This window comes from Melopsittacus undulatus, chromosome 6 (genome assembly GCF_012275295.1).
Source record: "Melopsittacus undulatus isolate bMelUnd1 chromosome 6, bMelUnd1.mat.Z, whole genome shotgun sequence".
NCBI lineage: Eukaryota > Metazoa > Chordata > Aves > Psittaciformes > Psittaculidae > Melopsittacus > Melopsittacus undulatus.
This window is the reverse complement of record NC_047532.1, coordinates 11,101,625-11,129,336: the sequence shown is the minus strand read 5'-3', so window position 1 is coordinate 11,129,336 and position 27,712 is coordinate 11,101,625. Positions and strand designations below refer to the sequence as shown.

At 40.6% G+C, this 27,712-nt stretch overlaps 1 protein-coding gene across 1 annotated transcript in view; it reads right to left on the bottom strand.

Annotated features, from left to right (window-relative positions):
- Nucleotides 1–2,961: 2,961 nt before the first annotated feature.
- The window catches only part of ITGB3BP (integrin subunit beta 3 binding protein), a 32,910-nt gene continuing 8,159 nt past the window's right edge, over nucleotides 2,962–27,712 (bottom strand). The window contains exons 4-10 of the mRNA XM_034063512.1: nucleotides 26,988–26,997; nucleotides 20,875–20,947; nucleotides 17,436–17,514; nucleotides 16,196–16,286; nucleotides 13,712–13,768; nucleotides 5,048–5,101; nucleotides 2,962–3,154 (exon numbers count right to left, since the gene is read on the bottom strand). Of these exons, the coding sequence (XP_033919403.1) occupies nucleotides 5,049–5,101; nucleotides 13,712–13,768; nucleotides 16,196–16,286; nucleotides 17,436–17,514; nucleotides 20,875–20,947; nucleotides 26,988–26,997 (363 nt within the window). The 3' untranslated portion in view covers nucleotides 2,962–3,154; nucleotide 5,048. The remainder of the gene's footprint in view (nucleotides 3,155–5,047; nucleotides 5,102–13,711; nucleotides 13,769–16,195; nucleotides 16,287–17,435; nucleotides 17,515–20,874; nucleotides 20,948–26,987; nucleotides 26,998–27,712) is intronic.

The following is a 27,712-nucleotide window of genomic DNA, read 5'->3' as shown; positions in this document are numbered from 1 at the left end:
GGCTGAAGTCCCCCAGCTGTATTAGCAAAGCAGCTTGATGGCATCGAGTTTACAGGTTTCCCAGCATAAAAAGCATGAGCAAGTGGGTTAAGTATTGAGTAGAAACTCCTCACTGGTAGCTCTGAAGCTGTCTCACTGAGTTGTTTTATGACCTAAAACTCTCTTCTTGTGTCAGTTTCTGTCCCCAGTCACTCTTTATCTGCCCAAGTGAGAGGCATGCTCTGCTCTTGGTTCCTCCTCTGGTGTTGGATGGGAGGACATGTGGCCTCCAGCAGATGGGATCTAAAGCTCAGCCCCAGCACAGACCCAAGTGCTGCAGCCCATCAGCACAGCAATTCAATAGCAGCTTTGGTTCACCCACAGGCTTTTGGTTTTCTTGTGTTACGTGTTACTTTCCTCAGTACCAGCACTTTTGGAATGCTGAAGAATGTCTAAGCCACAGACACACACAAGCTAATGCTGGGTGCAGGGGTAGAGGCTCTGATGTTTGGGAAGGGGAAGGCTCTTGTGTGTGCAGCAGGTTGGAAGATGCATCTTCCTTCACTGTAGTCATCAGCTGTGATGAGGTTTTAACATGGTTGTAGCCTTTTGACTCTCAACTGTTTCTAACAGGGCTGAAAAGCCCAAAGCTCTTGGTTCTGCTTAAAGCTGAGGATACCACACTGTGCTTTTAAAGTAGGTACTGGGTGCTTCAGGGATAAAAAACCCCAGTAAACCACCCACTTACTGCGTAGTAATTTGCAGGTGTAAATGGAACTAAACTCTGCAATTTCTCCCTCTGCACAGCCTCTGCTGCAAATAAATGAGAGAATAAAAATGGACTCAATAATTATATAGATGTAAAAGCACATAGAAAATAAATCATAAAGCCATTCCTGGTAGTATAGTTCAACTAGGACTAGTCTGTCCTTTTCCTCCACATATAAAAAGCAAACCCATCCTCCTTTAAGGCTTTTCTATGCACTGTCACATTCCAGACTGCTGCTGACATCGGCAGTGTTATGGTGAGTGTGTGAATCAGCTGTTCTGGGAACTTCCACCTGTGTCAGCTCTGAATGCTGTAAATGAAGTGTCTACAAGCTGAGTGTGTTTGTCCTGCTTTTCTAGCCTCACTTGTTGGCTGCAGTTACATTTTCCACAAGGTTATACCTGTGGCAGCTCAGCAAGAACACAAAAGGTGCTCTGGGGTAGTCGGTGTGGTGGTGTTGGGGGCAAATAGAGGTTAGTGGTGTGCCTGCCCTGTAACAGTTCACTATAAAGCAATGCGACTTAAGTATTTCCACAAGTATGTAGAGCTTCTGTGAGGGTGTGACCCTGGTGGTGGCACACAAGAGCTCTGCCCACAGCGTGGCCTTTCCTTGGAGGAGCGTAGGCTGAGGGGCAGAGATGTGTATCAGGACGTGTAAATAGGGATCTTTGTCTCCAGAGTCTGTGAAAGCCAAAACCCGCAGTGTTCCCTCCACGTGTGATGGGGTGAGGAGCCACCAGCCCTTGAGGCCATCTGGAGAACATCTCCTTCCACCCAGACAACATCTGAAACAGCAAATTCAGATGGAAGGAAGCAGAAGGGCTTCAGGTTCTAATGAGCTTAGTCTCGTGTTCAACACGAGATGATGGCGAGATCCTTCCCCCCGTATAAAAACATTAGTTTTGTGTGTATCTCTTTTCTTTGTCCTTGAGATGGCTTCAAGGGGTGATAAAGTGCGAGTCATACGATCCACCTTGTGTGGAACTGGAAATGGTTCTTAACAGCCCCAGCTGTTTCTGAAAGGCAGCAGCCTGGTACAGCAAAGGGGTCAAAGGAACAGTAACTGCTCAACTAGCACAGGAATGTAATGAGGAGCATTTGCAGCAGAATCTCAGTATAGAGCTTTCTGCTTCCCTAAAACATTATTAAATACTAAATTTCATGATATTTAGTAATTGCCACGGTGTGAGGCACCAACAACTCATGTTATCCATCACCTTTACTGTTACTTTATTGTATGCATGTTTTCTTTTGTTCTTCTAAGACTAGACAGAAGGGATTGATTTAGATGAGTGTGTGGTTGGGTTCCAGATGCTTTTGAAATCAAAAGTATGTCCAGCTACAAAGGTTACAGTCAGGTTATATAAACTAGATATATATAAGCTAGAGCTGGTTTGGGCTCACCTTCCACTACCCTATAAAGCCCACCAAAACGGCCCAAAGCTTGAGTGTGGATGTGTTTAACCACACTATAACAACACAGCATTGGTCCTTGGTATTTTTGTTGTAAAAATCAGTTCTTTGCAGCAGTAGAAAGGGTTATTCATACTTACATTGATCTTGCTGGAAGAATAGCAAAAAATGGAATATAAAATAAAAAGAATCATCCCGCTCTTTCAATATGAGACAGGCTGCACCTAACAGTGATTTGAGGTGCAGGAGATGCAGTAGGCTGGAGGGGTGCATTTGAGGATAGTGGTTTGTAACAACTCTCCCCATACATCAGTAAATGCCAGAACTAAAGTAAAATCTTGACATAAAAAATGAATGGTATTAGAGACACGTGTTTTAACACTGGGGGCTTGAAGGTGACACCTTTATATTGTGTGTCTTGAGCTGATGTTCTCCACTATGAGGGAGAGGCGCTGGCACAGGGTGCCCAGAGAAGCTGTGGCTGCCCCATTCTTGGCAGTGTTCAAGGCCAGGTTGGACACAGGAGCTTGGAGCAAGCTGCTCCAGTGGAAGGGGTCCCTGCCTGTGGCAGGGGTTGGAGCTGGAGGAGCTTTAAGGTCCCTTCCGACACAAACCATTCTATGCTGTTAGAGGAGACACGACCGTGGATGACATCTGTAACTGTGGCAGCCATAGACAGGGAAGTTGTTTGCAAACAACTTCAGTGTGGTCAGCACTTGGAATAATATCTTGCACACTAGAGCTTCCTCTAGTTTTGATCCAACTCCTCATTAGCAGAAGCCATACATTTCCAGACAGGCTGTTGCAAAGCTGGGTGCATTTATTTCAGTCACAGTTAACTGGCTTTTGGGGGCTGGTGGCATGATGACAGGAGCAGGGCAGGATGCAGCCGTTTCCCACAGAAGGCCTGGGATGCAAAGGTCATCTCTGAACAGAATTTCTTCTTGCCTGTTCCTTGGAGGGAGGGTTAGAGGTGGGGGATTGGTTGGTCTGCTGTAAAAACAAGGCAGCATAAATCTCCGTTTGCTATAAGAACATACATTTTCCATGCAGCAGCCAAGCTGAATGAGCATTTTGCACTTCTGCTTGCATAAACCAACCAGGATGTATTATTTACATTGGGATCATCTGGTTGTGCACATTGTTCAGTTTAAATAGATGCCAGAAATTGTATCTAGATGTGCACCTGCCCATCACAGGGAACAATCCCAAACTGGTATTTGCTGAGGAGATTGGTTTACACTCATTTCTTCTCTCCTTTTAAGTACAGCCACACAGATGTAGAACTTTGGGTTGCTGTGGAATGCATTTTTCACATAATGCCTGTGTGGAGAGGAGGAATGACTAAAATAAATAGCAATTAGGCAGCAGCAGCAGCATCATTCATGTGATCTGCTTGGCATTACATGGCTGTCCTACAGCCAGAACTAGCCTCGCTGTGTAAGAAAGGACAGACAGACACACAGACAGCCTAAGGCAAAGCAGAGCAACAGATGGTCACTGCAGCCACATTTCAGATGTTGTAAGGAGCCACTGTCATTTTATCTGTAGAAGTTGAGAAGTAATTGCTAAAAGATCATTTAACTGCCACCACTGAATTCTTTTAAATAATAAGAAAACAAAGGGCTTTATAGTGATGGTTCCACTTACGCAAGGGGTAGAGAGAACCAGGAAGAGTGAATGTGTCTCTTTTTTGACCATAGGGTCCAAAACCACAGTTCACTGACTAAACACTAGTCCTGGACTTAAAGTAGGGATGAGCACTTTCTGAGCTAGCTTTGACTTGAAACCTTGTAGTTGTCAGCCTGAGTTTACTTCAGGCTAATAAGCCAGTGTAACGCTTAAAGTGATTATTGTACCATAGAAAGGTCACTCTATGTTCTTTGTGACTCTGAAATTCTGCTGAATGGAAAATGAGCTGCTAAACAGGCCACTAGTGCTGCTCTCCTGCAGGGCTTCCCAACCCTCCATTACTCTGGTGTGGTAGCTGGTTTGGAAGGAGTAAAGAGGAGAAAGGATCTCTGGCATAAGCAGCTGGGAAGTATTAGGGTGGCACTAGTTTGGGGACAAGCAGGGGTTTAAAGCTTTTTTGCTACTAGGTTACTTGTGAGTGTAAGATAAAAGGGCTAAAGCCTTCATTGAGAAGCAAAATGCATGTGTCTGAGCTCAGCCCTGCACTCACTCAGTTACACACCTTATAGATCTACTGTCTCATATTCCTCAATTACAGGAACTGGAATACTTTAAGTTTCCAGAGGAAAGATATTCTCACACCACATGGGCAATTGATATAATCTGCGGATAATCTTTAAGGTCCCTTCCAACCCAAACCCTTCGATGATTTTATTATATTCTCATCTCTAAAGACTATGTTGAAACTTTATGAAGCCAATTGGACAGCAGTGACCCCAAAGTGCCCGAGCTGTGTGAACAGAGATGAATGGAATAGGGGTGGGAAATGCTCCTGAGGAAGTGGAGGGCTGGAAGTGGCAACCAGGGCATCACCATGGCATTTAAGAAGGGATAATCTCAAGTACACAATTTTTCTTGCTTTTGTTACATGTATTATGGCTGAATTGCCATTCTTGAAAAAAAACATGCAGTTAGAAACTGACAGTCTTGATGAGGAGAAATGATACTGGATTTAGCAGAGGACAGAGTTTCTACAGATTGAGTACCTCATTTTGCTTAACAAGCCAGAAACAGGAAATACCACATGCAGAGTAACAACTGTTTGTCCCCCCCACCCTATTCCAGTCCTCACTGCAGGCCTATACACTGGGGCACCCTGCAAGTGTTGTAAAATGAAGTACCTCAGCCCTTCTGATAACCTGACCTGTATGTGGTGGCTGGAGAAGGCACAGAGTGGATTGAGGAGCTACTCACCTCAGTCAAGGAGAGACTTCAGGAACACAGAGCTACCGGTGGTCTGAACATACCCTGTGGAGAAGAAAAATAAGTTTTGATAAATCACAGAATGTTTTGGGTCAGAAGGGACCTTAAAGCTCCCCCTGCCACAGGCAGGGACCCCTTCCACTGGAGCAGCTTGCTCCAAGCCCCTGTGTCCAACCTGGCCTTGAACACTGCCAGGGATGGGGCAGCCACAGCTTCTCTGGGCAACCTGTGCCAGCACTTCAGCACCTTCTTCCTAAAGTCTCATCTAAATCTATCCTCTGTCAGTTTAAAACCACCCCCCCTTGTCCTATTACTACAAGCCCTTGCAAAAAGTTCCTCGGAAACAGAACAAAAATATAAAACCTAAACATAACAATAGTGTTATCAACTTGTGACCCCCCCCCCCCAATAGAAGTTAACAAAGTTACTGCAGTGTTCAACAGAACCCCTTTTACTTCCTACAGTTACGGTGTCTCAACAGTAATTGAGGAGGTTGTTTTAATTACTTGTATGTGTACACAGGCCACATGACCACCAATGATGACAAAGCAGAACAGGATGTGTTATGAGTATGAGGAGCTGCTCTTTCTATTTTGCTATTAATAATAAAAGAATAAATAAAAGTCTGTAAGGACCAAATGAGCAGATTCAGTCAAGGGCTGTGTGAGGAACAACCATCTCAGAGGGGACAGCAAAACGAGAGGGAACAGCACCTGAGTCCTGTGCTCAATGAGGGCAGGGCCAGGGTGAAGGGCTGAGCAGATGGCTGGAAGAAGTAGAGGAAAAGCGTGCAAGTGCAGAAAGGAATTCAGGGAATGAGAACACAGGGAAAGGCTCTGGGAGCAGGTGCGCCTGAGAGCCAAGGTTTCCCCCACATGGATTACTGCAGCAGAGGATCAGCTCTGGTCCCTGTACCCTGAGTGCCTGCTGGTGGGTCATGCTGCATTTGGATTCCACCAGCATCAAAGGGTGAAGAGAGAATTCAGAATTACTGGTTTTATGTTAAACATACCAAGATCAACAAACAGATGTTTACAGTGGTTTATAGCTAAAAAGATTGCTACTGTGAGGAAGGGGGCTGCATGTAAACTTAGATGGAGAGGAATCAATGCCATAGGGTCAGTGGGAAGGCTCTCCTCAGTTCTCCTCTTCTAGCAGGCAGTGACTCCTTAGGTGTCACATACAGGATGCGGCACAGACCTGCCTGTGGATCTGACATGAGCTGGAGCTGACCAAGCCAGAAATCCTGCCCTACACTGGGTCTCCAGAAGTTACTCCAGGTAAAGGCATCCCATTCAACTTAGCCTCAGACACAGCTCCCCAGCATCACACCTAATAAACACCATTTATTTACACAGATACCGCTACTGCTTACAACAGGAAACTGTCCAGTAACAGAAAAAGACAGATTTAATTACAAGATGGTACAAATACTGAATGCAAGTCCCTAATTGAATCTTTACAAACCTGATTTGCACTGATTGCACCATTCAGACTATTCTGTACTTACAGAACCTGTGACCATGTCAAGATCTGCATCTCACTCCACGAAACCCTCTTAAAAAATGTAAGTTGCCCAGATTCATATCAAACACCATTAATTTGTCCCTCTTTCCACACATATATCACGACAACACCTTGTGACCAAAGCCTTAGTTATATAATATTTATACAGATGTCATTGAGATTCAGCTATTCAAACTATGATTTACTACTCATGTGCTCCAGTAACTTTCAGTGCCTGTTGTAGCAGTTTCAGAGTTTTATATATATATTTTTGAGGGGTGTGTGAAGCTACTGAGTTCCTCTTAACCGTAACAGAACAGACATCCCCTAGCAACAACCCGTCTCTCGATATTTTATGTATGTGATATGGTTTAGTGGTGGCCTTGGAAGTGCTGGGGAATGGTTGGACTTGATCTTTAAGGTCTTTTCCAACCTAGTTGGTTCTATGATTCTATGTAGAACTCCTTAGGAAGGTAAACTACATGGAATATTAGAAGGGTTTGTGTTGGAAAGGGCCTTAAGATCATCCTGTTCCAACACCAAAAAAACCCAAAGAGAACATGAGCAAAACTTCAGTATGAAAACCTCTTGTGCCCAGTGCATTGAGGAAGGTCAGGGTCTGTGGAGGTGACCAGAAGGACATTGGCTTAATCAGTGGATGCTGGCCCAGCTCATGCTCCTTCATCAGCTCAAACACTTTGGGGGTGAGTAGGGCCAGGCAGGAACCTCAGCCTCCCCCTTGGCATGGTGTCTCCTGTCCCACAAAAGCATTAGAATCATAGAATAGTCAGGGTTGGAAAGGATCTTAAGATCATCCAGTTCCAATCCCCCTACCATGGGCAGGGACACCTCACACTAAACCAGGTCAGCCAAGGCTCTGCCCAACCTGGCCTTAGAAGGGCAGCATCTTCCCAAGTTTCTTTCCCCTGCTGTTCCCAGCGCCGTTCTTCCCCAAGTTTGACTGTTCTAAAACATTTACAGATCTGAAAAGCAGAGAGGAAAAAAATGTTCACCTGTCAGGTGATATAAAACCAATCTTCTCCTAAATGTGCCAGAATAATTTTTCTCCACCTCAACCACACTTAAAACCTTCAGTCTATTCATTACTGTCGTTTTATAGTATTTTTATTTAATAAAACCTATTAAGACTACCATACAAATCTCTTTACTTATGCTTTTATCTTTTAACTGATCAATTTTTATATTGCTGACATCCCTTCTTCACCATTTGCTCATTTAAAAATTCATAGTATATGAGCTATGTCTCGGGAGAAAACGTCTATAAAATTTGTTACAGCTGGCAAATGTGTATGAGTCAGGGGGAGCACATGACTAAATGCTTCACAGAAAATAAAATTTGTTTCTGTAGTAAGCAGAACTGTTTAAATGTTATTTATTTTTATGTTTCAAAGAAAATATATTGTGAAGTGCTGCATTGATTTAATACGCACCAATGTCTGTGTACACGCTGTACGAGGGGAATTTATGAAACCTTTGCACAACTCCTTTAATTGAATTTTCCAAATCTCTCACCACACACAAATAATCAATATCTTCTGCAGAGAAAACCAGTCAGAATTATTACAGTCTTTCTTTTCCATTTTGTTGTCATCAGCACATACGGAGCACCTGGATATTTGTAATGTCTGGGTAGCGAGTTATTTACACCTCTTAAACATATAATTGCTACTAAGTGAGCCCAAACTAATGTTTCTTTTCTAGTTTAAATAATTATATTCATGGGAGAAAGCAGTATTTATTCTCATGGAGGAGCTGCTACATGGAGCTGTTGAAAGAACTACAGTCCCTTTTAATTTTTCATTAAGCTTAATACTCACACTCTAAATCCACTAGAATTAAAAATTAACAGTTATTGTATCCATAAAAAGGTACGCAGGAAAAGAAAGAATAAACACAAGTGTGGAATTCATGAATAAATGGGGCTGACACCCAAATACAAAATGCAGGTTGACAGTTCTCTATGTACATACGTCTGAGGCCTATAGTCATATCTCTCATGTGCATTTCTGTATCTGCCACAGAAGTTAATAGCTTAATATTTCATCTACATAGCAGAGGATGTTAAATCATTGGAGAGGTTTGTAATTTGCCCCCTTCCCTCCATCCAAAGAGCTCATCATGCCAATGACCTCAGGGCCAGGTACTTCTCCAATCTCAGGCTGGATTTTAAAATATAAGCTGTGGGTACGATCTGACAGACCCACATCTGTTTGTTTGAGGTCAGACAGAAACATGTCCACCAGCTCCTTCACCTCTTGGTAAATGAGGTTACTCACTTGTCCTAGGATAACCAACAGCATTGCACCAAAATGTGCTTTTGTTACCTCTTCTAGACTGTAAAGGACTTTGCATGGTTCCAAACTAGACCTGCTTGCACAGAATGAGAGATGTACAGTCAGATTTAGCCCGAGCAATGACAGCTTTTAGCCCACACAATACGAACTAGAACACACCACCAAAACACACTCCTTCTCTCGATGCTCTTGGGGCAAATCTCACAGTCAGTTTTGACTGCAAATGCAGGAGGGCAGAAAAGTTTCTCTGGGTCTCTGCATGGGGACATTTGAAGGTGCACCAAGTCCGTGTGTGCACACGCACACTCAGCATACTCTTGATTCAGCTTTGCTGAACGCAGTCCCATTTAAAAGTGTTCACACTGAGATATAACTTGAAAATGTAACTGTCATTAACTTTTTTCCCCATGTTTAATGGTAGAAAAGCCTTATGAGCAGAAATACAGACACATCTTCCACCTGAGAGAGCAGGTGAACAAGGCCAGATTCCCTCCAGCATCACATAAACCAAGTTATGATTTCTGGAAGCAGCCTCACTGTTGGCATAATGCAATTTCTGCCTCACTTCAACAGCCTCTCTGGTGAGGGCAACGGGGCAGCTCATACCTTGGTGGGATGCAGGACTCAAGTGAAAGAGTAGTGATGACCCCATCTCTCTTCCAAACACTGTGTAGGGACATTAACTCCAAGCAGATGTTTCTGATGTGGGACAAAACATCAAACCTGGCCTTTAGCATTAAGAATCGAAGTAAACTTATAATTTGCAAACACAAGCTCCAAATCTCCATCTAATAATAATCTATTTGGGAAAAAAAGTTCTTCAGCATCATCTTTGTTGCTTTTAGAGATGATGTACACCACAAAGAAAGCTGCTGGAGAGACCTTGTCAAACTTTTGCTGGAAAGCAGCTTAGGATTTAACTGAAAGGACCTTAGGAGAAGGAAGGAATTGTTGTGTCAGCATTAGCAGCTTTTCCCAAACAGATTAAAAACGTGGAAGAACTGAATCTCAGACGAACCTCTATCACAAATGCCTGGAAGTGGAGCTTGCAAAAACAAGAGCATGTGGTTCATCCCTAGTCAGCTCAGGTACTGGTTCTTAAGAAAAGGCCTACAGATCCGTTGGGTAAAAAGGCCTTTCCCAGACCCTAGGTCTGACCTCAATATCCACCTCATCACTTCCCTAGAAAGCATTTGCCGTAAGCAAAGTCAATCCTGATACTTGTTCTGTTTGCTCTCAAGGAATGGAAACTCTGGAAAGAAACTCAGTTTCTGCATAATTTTACCTGCGAATTCATTCAGTTCACTTAACATATTTCTGCTTAGCTAGTTCACAAGACCAGAAAGGGCCATGACATTCCCTCCCTGCAAGGAAATACAAAGTTGGGCTGAGAAACAGCCAGGAAACTCCACAGATATGTTCCTGAAAATGTACATCTGGAGTCTAGTGTATTCCCTTTTCCACAGAAGAATACAAAGGAGGATAAGGAAGGATGGGTGGGAGACAGACACCTGAGTATATCTAAAGGTCAACAAATCTATTCTACTTTGTTTGAGAATGATGTAGAAATATGTTGTAAACTTGATTTACCCTCACTCACAGCAAGCCACCAGCAGTCCAGGCCCAAGCTATTCAGTTGCTTGTACACGAGCATCCAATACAAAGTCCAAACTCAAACTGACAGGAATAGGGATAAGTAATGGAATATTGTAATAAAATCCTTACTATTTTATCTATTTTGAGAAGGATTTCTGCTTTTTAAGGAGAAGTCCATATTTTACAGTGTTTCTGAAATGGGAGTTAATGTTTTGCCATATATACAGAGTTTGGACTGGTGAGTGGGAACTCGGTATTACTTAAGTCTCTGATCCCTCCAGTTTTGATTTCATTAAGGATTTCAAGTGGGATTCAATGGAAATCCATCAAGTTAACCCTGATCTAGTCTTTTGGAAAGCCACCACTATGGCTGTAAATAGTGCAAGCTTCAGTCTCTCATTATAAACATGAAAGTTAGAAATGTTTAGAACTAACCTTAATAGGGGTGAACCTATCTGCCCCTGGGCTTGGCAGGATGAACAACATGAAAAGAAAGTATTTATTATTTCATTACAAGACATAGGCTGAAAGTATTTTTCCTTGCCACTGCAGCTATTTGATCTCCTGTAATGCTCTCTTGTTGTTCCTTACTTGGACAGCAGACAGAGGCATGGCCATGATCAATGTCAGTGTTTCTGGTAAGCAAAGCATTAGGATGATTTTTAAGAACCAGCTTTCCTGTTTAGAATGTTATTTTGACTCCTTGAGATTCTGAACCTATTAAATTCTCCTTTAAAATATGCATATCACAACCTACACATTTCTTCTCAAGAGGCACAAAGCATGGTTTGGACTGTGACATACCAACCAGATTTCATCTCCTGGCAGCTGCTTTGCAGTTTGCTTACATTCTATTCAAAAACATTTTGTTTACTGTAAATGCTAGTCATGGACAGACAAAGATGCCATTTGTTATGCTGGCCACACAAAATGATATATTGAGTTCTATATAATGGTGCCCATTGAGCAAGGAATGTTTTGTATTAAGTTGTTTTAAGTAGAGGTTGTTTTATGTAAAGTAAATAAATTTCATGCCTCACCATGTGATGATAATGTGACATTCCATCTGTATCAAGCCACTGAACAGTCATAAGTTTTAAGTCTTGAGCATAACTAATTAAAAATAATTATGGAAAACCACATCCAAAACTAAAAGGCAAAGTAAAACATCTCCAAGTGCTCTTCTTGTATTACACACTTCTTTGCCTCTCCTACTATTGCATTTGCAAGACTGCAAAAGCAAATTTATGCTTTATTAAAGCAAAATTGACACTGAAACTTCATCAAAATTGGTCAACTTAAACTCGTAATTCTATTTTCCAGCCCAGTTTCATAGAATATCTCATTTCTCATCTAACAAGACTGGAAGTACATTTAGTGCTGGGAGCAAAGGCAGAAGTATAAATGTATACCCTGGTGGCCATTCAAAAGCACTGCACAAAGCAAGCAATGACTGTTTACATCTGCAATGGCCCACAGCATCCACCATTATAACTGTTTGGTAATCTAGAGCTGAGGATACTTCATTTTGATCAGTTTTCTTTCCCTTAAGAGAATTCCTCAGAGCAGAATGAATTTAGGCACATGGAAGAGCAGATACAACCAAAATCTAAGGGGCTGCTTGTGACATAGAATCAAAGAATCATAGAATAGTTAGGGTTGGAAAGGACCTTAAGATCACCCAGTTCCAACCCCCTGCCATGGGCAGGGACACCTCACACTAAACCATATTACCCAAGACTCTATCCAGCCTGGCCTTGAATACCACCAGAGATGGAACAGTCACAAATCCTTTGGGAAACCCATTCCAGTACCTCACCACCCTCACAGTAAAGAATTTCTTCCTTAGATCCAATCTAAACTTCCCCTGTTTAAGTTTCAACCCGTTACCTCTTGTCCTATCACTACAGTCCCTAATGAAGAGTCCCTCTGCAGCATCCCTGTAGGCCCCCTTCAGATACTGGAAGGCTGCTCTGAGGTCTCCACGCAGTCTTTTCTTCTCCAAGCTGAACAGCCCCAACTTTCTCAGCCTGTCTTCATACAGGAGGTGCTCCAGCCCCTGATCATCCTCGTGGCCTCCTCTGGACTTGTTCCAACAGTTCCATGTCCTTTTTATGTTGAGGACACCAGAACTGCACACAATGCTCCAGGTGAGGTCTCACGAGAGCAGAGTAGAGGGGCAGGATCACCTCCTTTGACTTGCTGGTCACGCTCCTTTTGATGCAGCCCAGAATACGGTTGCTTTCTGGGCTGTGAGCACACACTGAAGCTGGCTCATGTTCATTTTCTCAGCAACTACCACCTCCAAGTCCTTCTCCACAGGGCTGCTCTGAATCTCTTCTCTGCCCAACCTGTAGCTGTGCCTGGGATTGCTCCGACCCAGGTGTAGGACCTTGCACTTGGCTTGGTTTAGCTTCGTAAAGTTGGCATTGTCCCACCTCACAAGTGTGTCAAAGTCCCTCTGGATGGCATCCCTTCCCTCCAGCGTACCAATTGAACCACATAACTTAGTGTTGTCAGCAAAACAGTGCTGCTGACTGGGGCAGCTGGCAAATAGGGCAGCAGAGATGCCATCAATTATTTTAGTTCTGGTTTTGCTCTATGTGAAGATATGTGAAGATAACAGAAACATCAGAATATCAGTGGTGACTGTTGATTTTATTGGGAAACATAAATCCCTCCGCCACATTCCCTGCTAGACAAGGCACTATGGTGACTACATGAGCCACACTCTATGAAATGCCACCAACTTCAAATGTTTTCACAGCACTAGTTATGAAGAAACCCAATAGTTAGGATTTCACAGTCCCCTGAAACGTGCTAAATACCTCACAATACATATGAGGTGAAAAAGATTCTGCTGCAAAGGCTGTTTGCTACCTGGCTTATACACTAAAAATGCAAGGGGAGGGAGGAGAATAACAAGGATAACTGTCATATATGAAAGATATGTAAGCTCTCTAGGACCTGACTTCATGTATTTCTAGACTATGCCTCAAGTGTGACACCATTAATGATTTCTTTTCCTTGCTCAGTTTCATAGAGAACTACACAATCCAAAGAAAATAGCAGAAAAGATGAAATTTACATTTGAGTAATTCCGAAGTTTACAGAGGAAACACATTTGATGATCATCATTTTCACATATTAAAGGTTACCCAACTGCAAGTGGAAAGAACTAATCACCTAACAGGAACCACCAAAATCTCTGTTAGGTAGGAGTTATCACACTTCTTACTTCGGGCAAGTTTTCCATGGTCTCTCTCCAGCAGCTGCATTTCTTCTGCTTGACTCACTAGTGAAGAAAGAAATCTGCAATCAGTAAATGCTGCCCCAGAGATTTAAAAAAAATTATCTGTGCTGCCTTTTTCACATTTTCAAAGCACACCAGAAATCTGGAGAGGGGCTTTGGACAAGGGCCTGTAGGGACAGGCCAAGGGGAATGGCTTGAACCTGACAGAGGGGAGACTGAGATGAGCTCTTAGGCAGAAGCTCTTCCCTGTGAGGGTGCTGAGGTGCTGGCACAGGGTGCCCAGAGAAGCTGTGGCTGCCCCATCCCTGGCAGTGTTCAAGGTCAGGTTGGACACAGGGGCTTGGAGCAAGCTGCTCCAGTAGAAGGGGTCCCTGCCCGTGACAGGGGTTGGAGCTGGATGAGCTTTAAGGTCTCTCCCAACACAAACCAGTCTGGGAATCTGATTTGGATTTTTCTTTAGGTGACGATAAAAAAAACACCCCAGTGTAATTGTACTCAAAAAACTAACAAAATCATTTCAAAATCAACACCATTTAGAGGAGTTGTGCTTACAAGCCCCGTACACATATTTTGTTCCTATTTCTGTTTTCTAGCACTGACACGGTGCATTGTTCCTAATTCAGAGGTGGGAGGAAAAGATGATTCTTTGCCATTTGGAAGGCAATAAGAAGCTAACAGCAAGTGTTAACAACAGGCCTGGTGGCTCATTTGGGAAGTCACTGCCCTATCCCTGGTGTAGGGTAGTAATGTAAACACAGACTATATTCAGAAAACTTCATTTTGTATAAGAAAGCATCTGGTTAAGTGCATTACACTGGGAACAGTACAGTGTATACACATGCAAAATGGAAACGGAATGAGCATGGGAATAGGAGTCAGGAAAGAAATGGTAATTTAAACAACAGTAGTTGCTGGAATTGTGTGGTGCATAAATTCCACTGCTGGGGTCCATTCAGCTAATGAATTGGAAGGGTTACAGGGCTCTTTGCTAAGAGAAATTCTCTAGCACTTGGGCCTTTATTGTCCACCTCTTTCCAGCTGCAAACAAAGTAGCAGTTGCAGTCACTCCAGGTTTTGACTTCCTATAGCTAGAGTTCAGTGTTTTTACACTCTGCAGGCAACAAAGCAACCTCAGAGGTTGCAGAATAATGTAAACCAACAAAACATCCTGTTTGCTGCAGGTTAAGAAACTGTTTCATTCATGCAGATGCTCGTCCAGAGCCTGGACGCAGGGAATACATGTATGGTCCTGTATTTCATACGCCCTATTCAGCTGGAAACTAGATAACCAGAGGTTGGTATGAAAAGTCTACAAGAACACTTTTACTTATACAGACCTTCGAGAAGTAGTGGTAGGTGAATGCAGTCTTAGAGACACACCTGTCCCACAAACACGTAATGGGTACAAATAAAAGGTGCTGCTATTGTGAAAACAAACAACCAACCTGTGCTGAGGCATAAATTGCCTAGAGAAGCTGTGGCTGCCCCATCCCTGGCAGTGTTCAAGGCCAGGTTGGACACAGGGGCTTGGAGCAAGCTGCTCCAGTGGAAGGGGTCCCTGCCCATGGCAGGGGGTTGGAGCTGGATGAGGTTTAAGGTCCTTTCCAACTCAAACCATTCTAGGATTCTACGATAAATACTGGAGCTCCTTGGGTGTCTATGGTTGCCTTTCACCACTTTTAAAGGAATTACCTGGTAAGGGAGATCTTTAATTTTTCTCCCTGAAAGCCAATGCCTATTTTGTTCTGCAGTGATCCATAATGCAAGGTTTTTCCATTGGAGTATTTCCCTATCACATATTTCCCATGTATCTGCAGAGGCAGCTGGGATGAGAAGCATGAATGCACTTTTTGCTGCTGAGGATTATGCGTCCCAAGAACCTCTGACTTGGAGTGAGTATAAGGAGTTTCCTAAACACGGACACATATAAATGAAAATCTTTGCTTTCTCTGGATTCCTTTGGAAAAGCAATACAGATGTGTCATTTGTAAAGTCCCTTTACCCCAACACAATAAGCATCTGGTATGTCAATCATTTAAAGACACATGAATAACAATTTTTAAAGCCTGGAAACCTATATTCAGCATAATCCTCTGAACAGGCAAACAAACAAAACAACTTCCTTGCAGAAGGAGCAGAAAGGCAATGCAATCAAAGTGCAAACGTTTAGCCTAATCACGAGCTAACTACCCACTAAGTATCTAACTATTTACATTAGAAAAGGTGTTGCTCTTGCAAATTTTCCCTCCCCACCTGTGATTGGGAGTTAGAAGAGTGGGATGCTGGGGTTGCCTTTCTGTTACATCCCTGGTTGTATGCGCATGGAGGTGCATTTGTCCCAGCTAAAAGACTCAGGGCAGAGGCTTGGGGTATAACACTCCATTATGACACAGAGTGGGGTAGGACTCTAGGAGAGATCACAGATAAACTATTATAAAGGGAATAAACATTACTGAAAATCCTTCTTACTTAGCTCTCCGGTTTTCTGCACTTCATCCGTCAAGTTTCCAGATGAGGCTGAGACACCAACATTTTCAAGCTCTCTACTGCCCTCTAAAGCCTGGAAAGAAATAACCAAAGACATTGTTAAATCTCAATCCCAAAGTGTTTCTTTCGAGGTCTACAGTCTTTTAAAAACACCGGAAAGAAGGAACTTTTGGATTGCTTTCATAAGCTCTATATGATGCTCGAGGCTCCACCTCACAGAGACTTAAGGGGATGTAAATTTTAAGGACATAGGAATAAATCCTTCTTCTGAAAATGGCATTCAGGTGACTTGGAAAGTGTTGCTTAAAAATCTCCTGTTATTTAGGCTTCATCCGTAAGTCTTCAGCTGTCTAAACAGATTAGCACTTGATCCCCAGAAAAGCAATCTTGGCACATGGACAAGCTATAATATGTCAGTAAAATGGAAATCTACAGGCATTTAAGATACTTGAACACACTCCTCAGCACTGTGGCAGACCTAAGAACATACAACTATGTTTTAATGAGAGATGGAAAGGTTTTTTAAATAGTTTTCCAAATAAACTTTAAAATTCAAATATTTTAAATTATAACCAAGCTTTTTTTGTAAGTAAAACACTCTCAGGCCATGTGTGCAGGTAAAATAAACCAACAGAGTTCTTTGAATACACTGAATAATTTCACAAATAACAATATACAGCGATGAACCACATCTTAAATTTGTTCAGGAAACAAAATGTGAATAAAGCAGGAAAGTGATTTGCATTTTAGCATGTATTAAACAGAGTACTCCATGATGATGCATTAGTGGTAAATTAAATTGTACAATCACTTCAACACAAAGGGATATTTAATCTTCATGGACAAAAATCTATGCAGTAATAAGTCATATTTCTAACTTCAAGTTAGAAATAACTGGACACAGTTATTCTAACTTCAAGTTAGAAATAACAGTTGATAACTGCTTCATATGCTTTTATTCATGGAGAAAATGAGCAATGATAAAAATGGTGCACTTGGAAAAGTACTTCTACTAGTTAAAAAAAATAATCTACTAAATTCTGGGTGGGTGTTTTTGGTTTTTTTTGCACTTTCTGGATTTCCAAGTCAAACTTCCCAGCTTTAAAGTATTTTGTTTGCTTCCTTATTCATTAAAACTCAAACATTGCCCATGGGATTTTAATTTTTATTTTAAAACCTATATTAAAAGTAGATTCAAGAAGTAAATCAGTGTAAAGCAGACCTGGAGGCTTGTCAGATTTGCTCTTATATTCAGGATTCTGTTCAGTGACCTTTTCACTTTGCACTGCAACTCCATGAACCTGCATCAAAAGGTAAAATCAAACCATTTCCATTAGTCACATCCCCACTTGCTGCTGAAAATCAGTGTTTACAATGTTGCCTTGAGTTTTTTCACATTGTAATGAGGATGGATGTAGATAAGCTGTGAACAGATGGGTTGTGCAACCTGACTGTGTCATAGAACACCAAATATAACTTGCCTTTGGGTAGGATTTACATGCAGACTGCCAAATATATATGTAATTTTAAGGATAGGAGCTCAGGTTCAGCAGTATTAGAGGATTTTCTAAGGATTGTGCCAGAAGACAATGGTAAAAGAAGGAATTTAACTCATTTGTTCCTAAGAACTGGAATTCGGTGAAGAGGATGAGCTCCCCAAAGCCATGGTTAATGCCGTACAACACTGCTTGTAGCTGTAGGAGACACAGGAAGTTAAAACTGAGCCCAACAGGGACAACATTCCCAATTTCCTGGGGTAATGGTTGGACTTGATGGTCTTAAAGGTCTTTTCCAACCTAGTTGATTCTATGATTTTAACACTGCAAGATGTAATTTGTTCAGCTTTGTCCTACTGCCTCAGTTTCTAAGTCCAAATATTTTACTACCAGTATAAAGATGGTCAGCTTTCAGAGTTTGATGGGTTTTGCAATAAAATTTAAAGTAATACACAATCAGATTAGATCTAAATGGCAGGCTTTAACATATAATTAAGGATTTGCACTGAATATGTATTGAAGTCATTCCTGCAATGAATGTTTAGGCTTATTTTCTCTTTCAACCACTTAAATATGTAAGGCAAATGGAGACAATGGAGAAATAATCTATTATTTACTGCTTCCTCCTACAGAAGAGAGGATCACCCTTATAAGAAACTTAAATTTAGAAACAGAACTACAGTATGATGTATATATGAGTATAGTATGAGAAAAACTTCTCACTGCTGCATCTCAACATGGGAACAGAATGTTACGCACAAAAGAAAATGCTAAAGTCAGTGCATTGTACAGTGTATTTTCCACCTGTAAACTTAAAGTATATGGAAGTTCACATATATATTACTGTGTTTATAAATGTGTTTTACCATGAAACAAGAGAAACACAAAATCAGAAAATGGAATATATAAACCTTTAGAATTAGTTTTAAGCAATGTTAAGTTCGATGGCTTTGTAAAAGTAGCAATGGAAAATAACTGAGGTGCAGGTACATAGAAAAAAAATAAAGTACAGCTAGAGAACATACTGGCACAAGATAAATCATTATAGTTGATGTAGTTTTAAGAAAAACAGTCTAGAAGAACAGGACACAGGGTTAAGGAGTATCTGGGAATGGCAGATGTCCAGGATGGGCTACAGTTAAACTAACTGATAAGTAGGAGGATAAGAGGGTTATTGTATCTCTGGTGCTAACGAACCAATTAAACTGGTATAAGCATCTACTGTGCTGCTTCAAAGGCTGCCAGAAGTGATGAAGATTGTTGGAAGAACTAAACGACCCTCAGAGACCACCACCACATTTTTGTACGCATGCAGGGAACTTTCTGGAAAATAACACAATCCATACATAGCCTCGTGCATATGTATGTATGCCCAGGGACTATATAAGGATGGCCTGTGTAGCAATCTGGAGACATGTTAGGAGGAGCTATCCCCCGTGTCTCCCGGGGCTGCAATAAGGAATACCTGCTTGTCAGCTTGAAAACTTTGTTGGCAAGTTTGTTCCTGGAGTTTTCTTCTAATCAACCAACATAACCTTCTGTAACTCTTGCAGTTTCTAAAAACATACTGAATTACTGAATGCAAACATTTACATATCAGTGAAGACTAGGGTAACTCACATTGTTCTGCAATTCAAGGTTTCTATCACTAAGAAATTAGTCTGGATGTGTTGAAGAAGGGATTTACTGAACCACAAAACCCCTCAGTTAATCAGTTTACAGCTTTCCACTGTTATAACTGTAAGATTTCAGTTTTTACTATCTAACATGCCATCCAGGGCAGTCACATTACATAGAATAATAAAAGAAGTTATAATGTAGGAGAGAGGAGATGTGGTATAGACAGGTCAATGCTGAGCTGGGAACTAGACTTCCTGGGATAGATGTCAAAGATATATGTCAAGATGCCATCAGAGGACAAGTTGAAGTATCAAACAAAAAAGCGGGTCAACACAACATGATAGTTAAGACCTCAAGAACAAAAATGTAGATTATTGAAGAATGAGAATAAAGAATTTTTAAACCAATTTTCCTAAGAAAAGATCACAAAGGTCTCGTGAATGCAATTCCAGTTGAGTAAAAAGGATGGAAATGGATGGGGGACTACCTGGGATAATACTGTATTACCAGCAAGAAATATGATTGTGCTCACTGACGGAAGAAACTTGCAGATTTTTAGCTGGTCTAAAGTTTAACTCAAAGTAGTTTTACTGAACATTTACAACTTGTGTATTAAGAAATCTCATAACTTGCAGGATTACTGAATGGCAAAGATTAAAGACATCCCTGATACAATTCAACTTACAGAGAGTCAGTTTTCCACTTCTCCCCCAACACAAACCACATATTTCCTTTATCTAGCTCTCATGAATGAATGTGTTTGTTTTGGCTGAAATGCATAAAACATTTAGCCTGACACTTCACTGTTGGTGCAGAAAAGTTCAGTTCACTTTTCAGCAGAGATTTGGAAATGTTAAAAATAATTACATGTGTTTTGCATAACAGAAAAGATCAAGCAATGCTAACAACAGCCTTACCTCTAATAAAACATTTTATTGCTTCTCCCTCCTCATATCTAGCAGGTTTAGGAAAACAGCTTATTGGATACTTCACCTGAAACACTTATTTAAGTGCTTTACTAACTGTGGACTGTCCAAACCCCATTAATGTCACGAAACTCACAGCTTAAAATAAGATTGTGGAAGAAAAGACAAGAATTTTAAAAGATTCTGCAAAGTAAACATGAAGTTTCACCAGGACCATCTGTGGCTAGTTTTTAATCAAAGTGTCCTGTGTTCCCGGCCCTTTAACTTTGACAGTTAATGCTTCCAAAAATAAGGTGAAGGAATGTACACTTCCAGAAGTCTGAAAAGCCAAAACATATCTTCTTTTCAGTAGCTGACTTATGACACCTCACTGTGTAGTACTGTGAGAGTTGCTCCTGTAATTGGCAGTGTCATACGCCCCACACTTCAACGAAAGGCAGAACTGGCTGGACAGTTGCATTGCAAACCCTGTGCCTATAACTGCAAGGCTGCCAATTCAGTGCCTTCCAATATCCAATCCTGTGGAATTAAAAGTATTTAAAATAATTGCTATTTTAATTCTGCATGAAATAGTAATTTCCATAGGTAAAAATCACAGTATTGCACTTCACACACTTACACATCCTTCTCTGCTTGAGACTGCCCTCTTCTGGGTAATCTGCTTGCTGAACCATCCTGCTTCACTCTGTTTCCTAAGAGGTTCACAAGGAAGGAAAAAAAGAAGATGAAAATAAGATATTGAGCATTTAAAGCACTTAAAAAAAGCTTTAGTATGAACCTTGACTGCTGTACGATCTTTTAAGAAGAGGAGAAGAACCAAAACTCACTCACAAAGCAGGAGAGATTCCCTTGCAATGAAACACACCAAGTTCACTATATTTATTCTTTCATAATTTGACCTCTCATCAGTTCACATGACATTTATATTTGTGGGAATCTTGGGATTATAGTATTAGTTACTGGAATTTAGGATAATTCTGACAGAATGTTACATGTTCTGCTCAGAAGCTTTTTATCCTATTAACTGCCTCAACACAGCTTATTAGCAGAGAGCATTATCATGAAAATACTGTCATGACTGAGCAACAAAACCTCTGCTTTCCTTCAATAAAAAGTGCCTGGCCCCCAACTGCATCTTGTAAACAACTACAAAGAGATGCTGCAAATTATTTCCAAAGGCTCTGACATTCTATACCGGTACAATATTCTAGCTTGTCCTCTGATGGGGTATGAGAAATCATATGCCAGTTGCCATTATTCTGCATGGCAAGTCACGTTTCTTCATTTCAGTGTACTGATATTTTGAGCAGTTGCATGTTTCTGGGAGGAAACAGGAATGTATTACCCCAAAAGCTCATTCCCATGGATTTGATAAAACTTCCTAGGCTCACATGTGGTGTTGGTAAATCGGTAAACTGCCTGGTTACTACTGAAACTAGTGAGGCTGTAACTATTCATGGTATTGTGCTCCACACAATCCAGATGGTCACCTTCCAGTGCTTGAAGTATTTTATCTGTTGAGGCTCCAGCAACACAGAGGTCACGTCTGAACAGTAGGAATGATCTCTGTTTCACTGCAGATGAAATTGAAGATACCATATAATGTGGAGTTTTTGTAACTGTCACCTTAAGAATTTCCCCCCTTAACAGTATCAGTCTTTCATTTTCTACTACAATGTAAAAGCTTCTGGTTTTGGACACAGTTCTGTTCTCCTATGCAATGGATTTCTTTTGGATCTGATAGTCATTAAAAACAAAACAGTGAGGTGTATGCATAATTAGGAAGGAGGAGAGGTATAACCATGCATTCATTCTTTTTTTTTTTTCTGGTAACAGCTTTCCCTTACATAAGGAGAACAATGAGATGACTACTGCATTTGACAGTTGGTGACTTGGAATCATGGAATCCCAGACTGGTTTGTGTTGAAGGGACCTTAAAGTTCATCCAGCTCTAGCTGCCTGCCACAGGCAGGGGCACCTTCCACAACAGCAGGTTCAAGCCCCATCCAACCCTGAACACTGCCAGGGATGGGGCAGCCACGGCTTCTCCAGGCACCTTGTGCCAGCGCCTCAGCACCCTCACAGGGAAGAGCTTCTGCCTAAGAGCTCAGCTCAGTCTCCCTGGACTTGTAGCCATTCGGACTCTGCTTATCTATCCAATACCCAAGAAAGATCTCCTTTTCTTGTGCCAAAGAAGTTCACAAGGTGTTTAAAATGAGTTCTTATCTACTGTCCCTCCAACAGATACATACACATCTTAAAAATGTTTCCTATTCAACAGCTGTTATTGTAAGGTGTAATTCACCTTTAAGGGAAAGATTTGGAGAAAAATCCAACAGATCTTTACTGTGGCCTTAACACTGATCCTAGAACAGACGCTCTGCAATTCTCAGTTCACTGTAATACATCTCCTTTCTGACATCAGATGTGAAAAGAGAGGCCACACTATGCATGAAACACTGATTTCTTCTTGCTAGACCTAAATTATTACATGCAAGTATCAGCACTAAAGGATAAATTAACTTTTAATTTTAATATTTTGTAAAATATTTACAAAGACCTCAGAATGACAGGCTGCTATGAAACTTTAAGCTGTTCCACTACAGTAGCTAAAGGTTAAGACCCCAAAGGATTTCATTTTAACTCTAAGCACTCATAGAACTTGCACTTAAATCAGTCATCAGTTATCAGACAGATACTACTTTCAGACAAATGCTGTGGAATAATGGAATACTGGTTTGATTTGATTAAAAATAGGTTGTTTTAAAATAAATCTTAAAATATATATTAACCCATAATGATGAGAAACCAATGAAGAATTAATATTCTGTTATTTTAGAATTTTCTGTCATAAATGGGTTGCGAGATTTTGGGTAGTTGGGCAATATACGAATTATCAGGGAGCCCTACAGGACATACATAGGACAACATCATAAAGACCCACTATCTTATAGTTGGGTTGGTTCATGTCTTTTCCTAACATAAATGTTGTTTTTGAGCAATTTTGGCATTCTGTAGGTATTTAGTCTTTTTTAAGGCACCCCTCCATACTGGTGTTCAAAAGAAAGCCATATTCATAAGACAAGTAATTCCCATCTGTCTGTCCTCTCAGTGAGATATATTCATGCTACTTTTTGTACTTCACACAATGCAAAATACATTTTCGTAGCTAACAGCATTCATTTGCAATAATTTTCATTCTGTTGTTTTCGTACATGTTAATAATGGAAAAATAAGATATAGGTTACACTCAAGGCCTCACAGATTAAATATGTAACCTATTACACTTAAAATAAAAGCGTCTTTTCAGAAGGAGGAAAGAAATCGTGGGTTTACAAGGCCAGCCTGAAACCTGGGATATAAGAGGAAGTCTCATGTACCACCACCTTGTAGCTGTATGAACATAAGGAAAAAAAAGATGTCTGGTACTACATTACTGAATAATTATCCATCTAAATGTCAGCTATGAGCATGTGCTCAGTCTTTTTATAGGCAAAAAGAACATTCCCCTATGTCCATACTTAATATCAGTATGGAAATCCAGGACAGGCTCACCTTTCCCATTGACATCCTAATATACAGGCATTTTAGTACAAGACATTTTGCCTTCTTTTTTCTTTAACCTAAGAGATAAGGCATTTAATGTAAATGCAGAGATGATGAAGATGTTTTACTACTTGTAGTAGATTTAAATGTTTGTGTATTATCATGTGTTGTGTCACCAAAAAGGCATCGACTAAAACTAAAGAGGTTCTTACAGTAGGGAATTACAAACATGGAGGGATATTGAAGAGAACATATCTAAAGAGCCACAGCATTTTTAATTTTGTATCTGACTGCTATCATAACATACAATTTTAAAAGCCTTTTTCGAAGTGCTTAAGTGCAGGTAGATCTCCAGCCAGGTTGAGGTATAGTTTCATACTCTGCAGACATCCGTAACATGGAAATCTCTATTTATATATTAAAAAATATGTGATGTGCTAACGCTAAGAGCAAGCTTACTGCTGCCAGTGCCTCACACTGGAGTCAGTGGAGACACAGATTGTTCTAATCTGATATTGATACAGCCAAAAGCAGCAGCTAGGTGTGACATGCAGTCACTTTGCTTGATTCTGAATACTTACTGCTCCATTCTGGGTGAGAACACAGGATGCCACATCATGACAAAACAATTAATTGGAGCATGGTATGAGCTGACCTTTCCAGGACATGACAGATGCCAGGACAGGCACTGATTGCACTAACAACAGCCATCTCTCTGATGTGATGGAAAACACCTACTGACAACCTTTCTCATTGAAAGGTTTTGTTGTACAGGATGAAGAGATTCATATTTACCACGAGGATGGAAAAAAAAAAAGACATAGGCTCTTCATTCCATCCAGGAAGCACCATCAAATCCTGAGACTGCTAAAGGAGTTAATACATACAAACACAGTATTTCCTTCTTACTGATGAAAGCAGATACCACTGCCATAGAAATTTGTCCTGGGAATACTTTGAAAATACCTTTCTCTCTACAGAAAGGCAGAGTAGATAAATTTACATATCAAAGACATAAGTTCCCAAGAAACTAAGTCAGAATGCTGCTCACCAGAAGAGTTATTTTTCACAGTTGGAAAACAGTGGGGTTAGACTGCTACCTAACTTGGTTTAAGCTCCAAGGAGGAAATTCAACACGTAACTAGGGATATCTGTTGAAACACACAGTGTTTTAAGCAACTTTGCTGAAGAGGAAAACAACCCTAAAGAGAAACTGCTTATGGTGTTTTAAGAATATAGGGGTCAATAGTCTGAAGGGCTGATTAAATGTCACTAAAGATTTCTGGGTCTAAAAAAAGTGAGAATGTGGAGATACCCAAAATAAACATCTTTTTAGGAATCAAGGAGCCATTAGTTTTGAGAAGAGAAATTGTTCACAAGACAGGGTGGGCACTGTGGCAAAGATACTTACTTTCTGGCAGACAGCAACTTCCTTCCATCCCAACCCAGGAATAAACCAAGCCTTTCATTGCACATGTCAACATAGCTCTCAGAAGGCCACAAAATTAAACACACACCAACTACACATATGTTAAAATTTTTAAAGGCAAAGATGTTCCTTTCAATACAAGGTAGTTGGAACTAGATGTTCTTAAGGTCCTTTCCAACCCTAACTATTCTATGATTGATTCTATGTACCAGGTTTGCATAACTAGTTGAGGCACGCCATCACTCACTGAAAGAATGGGTAGAAATTAGGGTACTTCTTCCTCCAAAGGCTTCTTGGAATGTCAATGGTTGATAGAGTCATTTTTGTACTAGTTCCAGGTGCCCAATTCAAAAACATAGCATTGGCAGAGGAGAACAGCTACTCTGGGAAGAACTGGAATCAGCAGAGAAGTTAGTAGGAGAGTTGTGAACATTCCAACTGGCAGCAAGTGCTCAACTGTGTTAAAGCTGTTTGACAGACAGGTAATAAGGACATAAAGCTAGGTCATAATGAAGACTGACAGCACATTAAAGAATTAGGATATAGCTGCTTCTATTTAGTTTCCTAGAATGACTATGAATTAGGAAAAGTAAAAACCAAAACCAAACCTCTGCACTGTAACTAAGCAGAGCTATCCTGTCACCAAAACACCCCATGCTTCCATGCTTCCTCAAGTACTCTGCTAATTTAATAAGGAAAAGGGAGGTAATGCTCACAAATTGTACTATTTTCAGCTTGAAGGCTTCCAGTAATTTCCATTTTTTGGCCAGCCACCTCTGACAAAAATTTCTTCATCACATTCCTTTAAAAAATAAAATGCCCTTTTTTTCCTGGAGGAAAACCCCACTTTTTCAGTTCCACCATAAGAGCACATGCTGTGATAACCAGCACAAAAATCTGCAGACATCTAGATAAATTTCTAACAGTGGTTATTCTATCCTGCTCAGAATATTTCTGCTCATCATAATTCATGAATGTTAGTGAGGCCTCAATTACTGCACATAAATTCCAAAATATATGGGGCATAAAGAGCTCTTTAACCCAACAAAAAGGCATAACAAGAAGTGATGGCTCAAAATTAAAGCCAGACACATTCAAAATCAGACAGGAGAATTTTGTTCCTTTAATAGCAAAGGTAATTGAACAAGGAATTTGCTAAAAAAGGGAAGTGATAGATATTACTATTATTAAAATGATAATTATTTAAATTATATTATTTAAATAATTTGAAGTCCTCAAGACTTCAGCATTTTTCCAGGAGTTGTATTGCAAGAAATAAAAGCGCTTGGGCTCTGTAAGGGAAAGATGACAAAAAAGTCTCTTTGTTATTTTATTTCATATTAAAAAGTAACATCAGGTGATCTAATGGTTCATTAACGCTTAAAAAGAACACAATCTATATAGCTATAAAGGTAGGTTAGTCTATGAAAATATACTTCTTAAGCAATCATAGTTTGCATCAAAACTTGTGACTTTGTTAGTAAGTGGGTACATATCCTAAAGTCAACTGGAAATTTTCTGAGAGCTAGTGACATTCAGTGTTATATTAGATTAATTAAAAGTTGCCTTGAAGTGCCTTACTATGAAAATCAATAGTAAAAACTTACATAAACAAATGCAAAGTGGAAGAGTTAAAACTGAACTTCCCTTCTAGCTCTGATTTGATAAAATCTACGTAACTTTCAATATTCATAAAGAAAAAATCAGAGCTGAGAAATCTTGTATGCATGTATGCACACATCCATGCAAGAATTTACCTCCAGAAACCTGGAAGTACGTAAACCAGGACTTGCACTGTAAATCTCAATGTAGTTCTCAAAAGGCCACAAAATTAAACATGCACCAGCTGCAAACACCGTTTCTTTTCAGCTCTCCTGAGCATGAGAGTTCAGACCTCACCTGTGTGCCTACAAACACTGCCTTGCTAGAGTGAACCAGGACTTTGTGTTCAACCAGAGCGAAGTGTGCAAGGCCAGGTTGGAAGAGGTCTTGAGCAAGCTGCTCTAGTGGAAGATGTTCCTACCCATGGCAGGGGGTTGGAACTGGATGAGCTTTAAGCTCACTTCCAACCCAAACCAGTCTGGGATTCTATGACTTCCTTACAATAATTTTGCACCCAGCAACCTCAGAACATCTCCCATATAATCCGAAGAACAGTCACTGTCAGTAGCATGCACCAGTGACAGCTGTGACTTAGAAAGAAAGCAAACAAAGGACATTGTTAGCACAAACATATCCAACCAATGGAGTTATACTGGAATTCTTGAGAAAAATGCAATACAGGTGTTTGGGTTTGGTTGTTTTTTTTTTTGCTGAGCCAGCAATTTCAATACTGATCAAAAAAAAGCAGAACTTGTTGCATAACCAAGTTGTTTCATAAACACCCTCAAGATTTACACTGAAAAGATTCAAGCTTTAAATACCAGCATCAGCTTTTCCAGAAGAGATCAAAATTCTTTTAAGATGAAAAAGAATTCAAACA